This window comes from Strongylocentrotus purpuratus, unplaced genomic scaffold (assembly GCF_000002235.5).
Source record: "Strongylocentrotus purpuratus isolate Spur 01 unplaced genomic scaffold, Spur_5.0 spur5_scaffold_20, whole genome shotgun sequence".
Classification (NCBI taxonomy): domain Eukaryota; kingdom Metazoa; phylum Echinodermata; class Echinoidea; order Camarodonta; family Strongylocentrotidae; genus Strongylocentrotus; species Strongylocentrotus purpuratus.
In genome coordinates, this window is record NW_022145606.1 from 18,794,038 (window position 1) to 18,802,472 (window position 8,435).

The 8,435-nt window shown below is 39.1% G+C and overlaps 1 protein-coding gene across 4 annotated transcripts; it reads right to left on the reverse strand.

Moving 5' to 3' along the window:
* Positions 1-1,589: 1,589 nt before the first annotated feature.
* On the reverse strand, positions 1,590-7,221 carry LOC584551 (SH3 domain-containing YSC84-like protein 1). 4 transcript variants are annotated; one of them, XM_030992984.1, is made up of 5 exons: positions 7,065-7,221; positions 5,128-5,216; positions 4,024-4,194; positions 2,635-2,790; positions 1,590-1,898 (listed from the first exon to the last, which is right to left on the reverse strand). In XM_030992984.1, exons 2-5 carry the CDS (start codon positions 5,192-5,194, stop codon positions 1,696-1,698), a joined length of 597 nt encoding a protein of 198 aa, XP_030848844.1. In that variant the 5' UTR covers positions 5,195-5,216; positions 7,065-7,221; the 3' UTR covers positions 1,590-1,695. The 4 variants fall into 4 exon arrangements, with proteins under 4 accessions (XP_030848844.1, XP_030848843.1, XP_011678670.2 ...); XM_030992983.1 differs by having other exon boundaries at positions 5,128-5,220; XM_011680368.2 differs by having other exon boundaries at positions 7,056-7,221.
* Positions 7,222-8,435: the final 1,214 nt, after the last annotated feature.

Here is an 8,435-nt window from a genome sequence, read left to right on the forward strand (position 1 = left end):
TAATCAAATATATACATATATCTTTGTGAAGCGCCTTGATACCAATTATTTCATTCACCCGTTTCAAATAAATGTATCTCTTTTTGGTCAGAATGGGAATTGTATACAATAGTTATTGCTAGGTAGGAAAAACATTATGGCTTGTCCTACCTAGCAACACATAATCTATGCGATTCCCATTCTGACTATTGAAACACACTTGTAAATAGGTGAATTCAATTATTTATAACGAGGCGCTTATCAAAGATTTATGCATTAAATTTGATAAAAATTACATTAAGAAAATGATCCATTGGAACGTCATGGTGTAGTGGTTCACGTTAAGACAAATACATGTACAGTTAATAACTAAATTATTTCTACCGTTTCCTAGTCTTGTAGGATTTTAATTACATTAAAAAACTTGATATGTCTCCATCTACATGTATGTTTCTTTTAAAGAATGAAACATATCAAAGCTTACATCTAAAAGTATTCAACAAAGGCTCCAACTTCAACCAATCCACCTTTTATTCTTGAGTAACTAAAAATCAAATAGTTGTTAACTGTACGTTTATCCTTTATTATTCATTCTCCAAGTGTATGAAGAAGTTCAGTAGGCCTACCTGGGAAGAATTTCTTTAAATGTTAAAAAGCACCAATATACATGTAGCTGCATCGGTAGAGCAAGGGTTATAATACTGAAGTAACAGGGGTGCCATGGGTGACAGACACTAGAGCTATACAACAGCCCTTTTATGCCTTAAAAAAATGTTTTACCCTGCCAACAACATGATTTTCATACCAATTAAGATAGTACAGAGACTAAATTAAGTCTATTTCACTGCATAAGACACACATTTTTCTATGTACAGTGAAACTTGTATATAAAGACCATTCAAGGGTGACAAGAAGGGAAGTATTTATAGGCAGGTGGTCGTTATGTACAGGTTTCTATGAGAAACGATTGTCAAGGAAAATAGAAAATGTGGTCTTTATGGACAGTTGGTCACTACAGCAGGTTTCACTGTTTGTACATAATTTCATTGCTTCATTAACCTATTTCATTTGGTTTCTTATTTCATGGAATGAAAAACAGAGTTCCCGAAGTCTATACTCTGGGAGATCAGTCAAATAGCTAACACCTCGATAAGGACATGGAATGTATCCAGAAAGACTAGTTTATTAAGGCATAGGTTAGGGCAACAAGGTGGTTTTTCACTGTCATAGGTACATGTACTTCATGCTACCAAAACCTTCACATTGTATCTGACACTTAATTTGCACCAGAAGAAATTGGTCTTTTTTTCTTAAAATTAACAATCTTAAAGACTACGCCATTTCTTGATGGGACCACAGGTTTGCTGTAAGCGAAACTCGTACATCCATTAATGGTATTTCCACCAAGTCTGGTATCAGCGCATTATGACCTTCTGCACATGGAAACTGATGACCATCTCCCTTTAAAGGCCGGCTGTCCTAGTTCAGCCAGAAGGGATTAGACCACACAGCGAGGTCACTGGCAGGTGGCTATCTCATTTACTATCTCATTAACTCAGCTCTCAAATAACATAAGAAAAAGAGGATCGTGGGGGACCAACAGGCACCGATTGGGGAAGTTTTCTATGTAGAGGGAGCAAGTAGCTACAAGTAGTACAATGTGGCTTTAAGATCTCAAAAAGCAATGATTGGTTTGAAAGTGAGTGAAGGGTGCGGTCAGTCGAGTACTTGAATGAAATTGGCCGGAAAGATACCCGTTTGACCTCTGACTGTCCCCTCCCACCAATCAAACTGTTTGCTGGTCCTGGTCAGAATCAGAATCTGGTCACCAGCTTCAAAGGTCAAGTCGCAGCGAAGGATAGCTGTGAAGGAGTGCAGGGCTTGACCGATCGTTGGCTTGCTCCAAACATCATTCCAGTCTGTTTGATACATAGGAAATATTGGATCATGTAAATAGTTGATAGTTAATAATAGTTAATAATAATAATAATAATAATAATAATAATATAATAATAATAATAGTCCACTTATAAAGCGCTTAATACAATGTCTCTAAGCGCTTTACAGATATACTATTACCCCGGTCGTTGGAGTCTGTGCTTGCCTGCACACACTGTGTGCACAATCTCCACTCCCTGGGGAGCCTTCAAGCTAGGCATTACTCTACGCTCAAAAACTGTTTGACCAACAATGACAGTCGCATCCTACCGGGTACCCATTTGACACCTGGGTGGAGAGTAGCAAGTGCAGGTTAATATCTTGCCAAAGGATATTAGTGCCGTGTCGGACCCTCAACATTCGCATCTCAAGTCAAGCGCCTTTAACCACTCGGCCACGACACCCCCACAGTGTGTGTATAAATGGTCAAATCTTTTAACAGAGATATCTACAGTGGATAGATATTGATGGCTTCTTGCTATTTACCAACCTCACATTTACTGGTACCGGTACATGTAAAATCAAAGAAAGTTGGGAACAGTCTCATGGGGTGTTATTAACATGGGCTTTAAAATTGATATGACATTGAGTGTAGGATCTCGTACTAAGGATCTCTGGTGAGGGGTGGTATTAAATATGAGGAAAACAATCTTGAGTATGTGTGTGTGTGTGTGTGTGTGTGTGTGAGGGAGGGGGGGGGGGGGAGGAGGTCCATACCTGCTGAAGAGGATATCTTAGTAACATCTCTCCTCACACTAGATGCCCCCGATCTTTCTCTTGATGAACTCGCTGGCCTCAATGGGGCTCTTCTTTTTACTTCTGTTCTAGATGAATCTGTGAGGTCGATCGATGATCTGGGTCGAATAGGTTTTCCTGTGAATTAAAGAGGAAAATCAACCTTTGTGTTATTTTGAGGGTTCCCTAGACAAACGGCCAAGAGGACAGATTCCCCACTAGACCGACAATGTTAGTCTCATGAGCCTTCTGTTAGCTTATTTTGACAGTTCACTAGATTGACTCTCCAAAAGCAGACAGTTCATGAAACCAAAACCTTGAATTAATGGGTATTCCAACGGCTAGCCGCTGGGTCACTCCTGTGATGAAATTTGTTTGTTTTGTCAGTCTTGTGGGCTTCTGGTCTCATGGCGGCATACACTGTTGATCTAGAGTGAACATAAGGTTGGTCCTATACATACATGTAAAATATAAATGAACAATCTAGAGGGGTGGGGGACGATAATCAATATGTTAAACCTGAGTACATCTTGTACAGTGTTAAAGCGATCTAGAGAAGGATGGTAAATTCAACCCGACTGTAACTTGTATTAAAGGTAAACATCAGTTTTGGAAACATCCCCCCTCAAAAAAATCAAATGGAAGCTCTTATTAACAGTCATGTGAAAGATTATGTTTTGACTAATACGTGATGATACAAATTGTTCCAGGATACCGCCTACTAATTGATATATTTGGTAAATTATCATATCTATCCGGCCTGAATAGATTGCATAGTTCCATATACATGTACATCTTTCTGCGTACAGTGCTGGTAAATTTACCAAGACTGTGCCAAATTTCTGATCATTTTGATGATTCCAGAACCTTGCAGTACACTAAAATACTTATATGCTAGATGATCAACCTTTTCTGAGCGATTCCACAACGTTTCTTTCACAATGCAATCGCATGACAAGAACTGGTCTATACAAATGTACCTTTAACCATCTCTACTAGTATATTAATAATAATAATACATAAGACAAATCCACTTGACAATCAGATGCTCAAGGCTGAACTTGTGCAAAAGATGAAATACATGATAAACATATATACAAAAGTGCAATAGGAAAGGTACAGACATGAAAGGTAATGGTAATCAATTATAAGCTAAATTGTACAGATGTTTCTTCAGATTATTTGTAAACACTTCACCAGAACTGTCATTTATAATCAATTGAGGAAGAGTATTCCATAATAAAGGCCCAGCATGAGCGAAAGTTCGCCCCCCCCCCCCCACGTTTTGAGAACGTAGCTGTCTAGAGGGAATGTAATGCTTGATCAAGCCAATATTGTATTGTGGAGCAGAAATAGATCTCAAGTTCATACCTGCTACAGAGGGTCTCTTAGGAGCATCTCTCCTCACACTGGATCCACCTGATCTTTCTCTTGATGCACTCGCTGGCCTCACTGATGCAGATCTTTTAAATTCTGTTTTCAATTCTGTTTTAGAATCTGTGACATCGATGGATGATCTGGGTCGAATAGGTTGCTTTTTGGCTGTGAAAGTAAGAAGAAGAAAATCAAAATCAACCTACTTCTTGTAATATCAATAAATTGTTCTTAAAACACTCATGCATCATTCATTCCCAAGAAAAATTGGCTTCAATAAGGCAGAGAAACAACCAAGATTAGTTTGTATCACATAATCATACACAATAAGAGAATTAGTGGGCTAAGGAAAAGGTTGCATGCTCTGGTAATGTATGGGAAATCATACAGTAGATCTACCCCTCTAATTGTGTTCTTGAAGACTTGGGGGGGGGGGGGGGGGGTCATTTTTCTAATGAAACTTAAAGGGGAAGTCCACCCTGATATTGAGTTGGTGTTAATAGAAGCAGACAAATCAGAGAAACAGGTCAGTGAAAGTTTGAGCGAGAAAAAAAAACAGATTACAAATAAGAAAGTTATGAATTGTTGAAGATGCAATCAATCAAATACAATTGGCAACTCTGTGACGTGTCTTGCAAGGTCTCCTCCCATTTGCCCTGTACTTATATAAAACTCAAAACGTTGTTCTCCCTTGAGAAAATATCCAATCATACACTCACCCTAAATCTAATTATTACAAATATTTTTGTATACAACCCCTGTTTGACTCAAATCTATTCCGTCATCAATAACTAAGAAAATGAAGGTTCATGAAATTTTTTGTACAAAGAAATTGGAGAGGAGCTCACAAGATACATCACAGCGTTGCCAATTTGTGTTTAATTGACGACAACTTCCAAAATTCATTATTGTCCTATGTTTAATGGAATATTGGTCCAACTTACGAATTTGTTTCTCTTTCTCTCATTTTTCTGCATTTATTAAAACAAGATAATATAAGGGTGGACTTCCGCTTTAAGACTTTCCCTTTTGAATATATATGCAATTAATGAAACACAAATTGGCAACTCTTTAAGATGTGAACAATCAGGTTTGTCTTACCCTTTCTGAAACTCAGATGTCTGAAACTGAATCTCCTCTTAAAATTCTCTGCCATGCCATTTATCATTCATCACTCCATGAGTAGCCGTCTACCTGGTGAAAAATAGTTTGGATATTGGTATGAGCAAAGTACCTACTAACATTTTGATCTACATGTATCAAGGCCTGTCTTCACTAGCTCGAGATTGACAAATATCCCGCTATTTGAACTATCCCGATCACAAACTATCCAGCTAATTTGCATCTTCATCAGCCCGAAGTTGCAATTAGCGGGATATTTGGTCAGGATTGTCATCCCAAGATATCTTGGGATAGTTTGCAAAATATCCCACTATTTGGTAAAATATCCAGCTATTTGTCCGGTGCGTCTTCACCAGACGGAAGACTCGCACTATGCACGAACGCTTAGCAAAATATCTCGAGCTAATTTCTCAAGGTCGAGTTTCAAGTTTCGAGGTTAAATCTCGAGCAGATGGAGACACGATTTGTAACTTCGGGATTATTTCCCAAATCAGAAATAGCGGGCTATTTGGCAATCTCGAGATGATGAAGACACGCCTAGTGTGTATCATCACAGTCAGGTTAAGCACTATAAATCATCCACGTAAAATACCTTTCTGAAAAGCACCCTTAATGAGGACCAAAGTCTGCAGTAGTTAACCTAAATAGGAAACCTTGTTTAACATCTCTGACTTTTGGAAACTAAAACAGAGATTTTATATCTTGCATGGTATTTTAAAACCTTTTTCGAGGACTAAATTTTTCTTCTTTCTTTTTAGCCACAAACAAAAATGTCACAGAAAGAAAATCTGATTTGGATTTTACAACAAATTATTTGTTAAAGAAAAGAACAAGAAACGCTTGGGATCCATGTAAATTTATAAGAAAAATATTTTTAGCAGCGTCCCTCTTTCCCAAGACGAACAAGGGTGTTAGAAAAACAAAAACAACATACTCACATTCAAATTCAAATGCTGTAGACTTCTTTCATCTTAAAGCCCCACTGTACTAGCTACTTGCGCCCTCTTCTATAGCAAACAATGCCTAATTGGTGCCTGTTGGTCCCCCATGCATGATCCTTGTTTCTTATGTTAATTGAGAGCTGATTTGATGAGATAACCACCCATCAGTGACCTTACAGGGAGGTCCAATCCCCCCCCCCCCCCCCCCCCCCCTGGTCAAACTAGTACAGACAGGCTTTAATTATACCCACTTGTATCTTTCTTCTTGCAGTGTATTTCCAATTTAGGATGTTTTTGATACACAACTGACTCAAACTTAAATTAGCGTTATTCATGAACCTCCCACCCGGCACCCCCCCCCCAAAAAAAAAAGAAACAACAACGCATGTAGGTCGGTGATAATATGAAAATGATAATTGATATTGATATTGATATCACATTATCAATATCATAATATGATTCATATGTCATACTTACATGTATACTTACAGTAGACCCTATTCTAATTCAAACAGAACATTTTATTAACAAATTAACAAGTAGGTCTAACTTTAGATCTAGACTCTAACGACTAACGTTAGATTCTAAGTAGGTCTAGAATAAGTCAAGTGGCTGATTGAACTAAAGAATTGTAAAGTAAAGTTAGCAAAGCAAGAAATTGGAACATTTTCATTGTGGCAGTGTACCTACCTATAAATAATAGAGCCTTACACTTGCTACAGTTCTACACTTGTTTACTCCCGTTAAAACAAAAAGGGAGGAATTCCGGATCAGTGGTTTCAGCTGAACGGAATGTAGAGACGGCCAGCCGACTTGCAGCTCGCCTGAAGTCACGGGTCCGCAAGCTGGCTTGTAATCGGCGTCTACCCGTACGTACCGGTAATAATGCGGCAACTTCCTTAATTAATTTTAAAGTGCATTTAACCAAACTACAGATCTAGCCTGATTCAGAGTCGATTTACTTACCATACTCACACTAACAGAGCAACTATGGTGGCTGGGTTATAATAACTATCCAGTATCCTAGCTCAGCCGATCAGTCATTACAATGATATATTGACGTCCTGTACGTGTCAAAGTCATACGTTTATAACAGATTAAAGCTAAGAAAATGATAAGCGGCGCGGGCGAAAGCCGCGCGCCGGGTCGGTAGGAGCGGCATGGCTAGACTTGCAAGGCCGGCCCAGTACAGCGCATTTTGATCAAACGACCGAGAATAGGCCCGGGGGATATGGAGCCCGCCCCCCCCCCCCCCCCCCACTCAGTGTTATTTAGGGTACGCATAATGCTGGTTCCCTCTTTTTGAAAGCACCCCCTATCTGAGGACTGCCAACATTTCCGAACCCCCCTTTCGCGGGCTTTTCGCGGGCTTTTCCTGCCTTGGATCGAGACCCCCTAAATTCGAAAAAATGTCAATGCTCAATGTACTCCCCCCGGCCCCCTCTCAGTGTTATTTAGGGTACGCATATGCTCGTTCCCTCTTTTTGTCGGTTCATACTTTTTCATGTTGTATATACTTATGTTTTCGTACGTTATAGAATTTCTACAAATTCATCATTATTTTCCTCTTCTTCCTTCTCCTCTTTTTCTTCTTCTCCTTCTTCTTTTTCTTCTTGTACTTAATATCATTTCTATCATCAGTTTAAATGTTGTTATTATTATCTTTAATAAGTAGTTCTTTTAATTTTCTTATCTGTCTGTAAATATTACTATTTTAACTTATTAATTTTATACATGTCTGTAAGGGACCCCACTGGAAATAAGCTCTCGAGCTTTCGTGGGTTATCCTGTTCAAGCTGACTTTTTTTGATCTGTTATTATTGTATATTGTTGTATGTTGGAAGCTTGTCGAATAAAAATCAATCAATCAATTTGAAAGCACCCCCTATCTGAGGACTGCCAACATTTTCGAACCCCCCTTTCGCGGGCTTTTCACTGGCTTTTCCTGCCTTAATTGGAGACCCCCCTAAATCAGGAAAAATGCTCAATGTACCCCCCTCACTTCAGAATAATTTCTCAGGAGTCCAAAGAGATGAGAGAAGAAAAAAAAAAACACCCCCTTTTTAAAGAAATCTCCGGGTGTAAAGTCAAATACACCCCTTTTTTTACAATTCTCGGGCCGGACTTTGTCGCACGAAAAGAACCCCTTTACCGGACATTTTGGTAACACGCATGCGGTCATTCCGACCCCTGAGGGGGGGGGGGGGGGGGGGCGGGGTACTCCCCCCCTCTAAATTCGGAAAAATGCTCAATTTACCCCCCCCCCCCCAAATCCGGAATAATTTCTCAGGAATCCAAAGAGATGAGAGAAAAAAAGATAAAACACCCCCTTTTTAAAGAAATCTC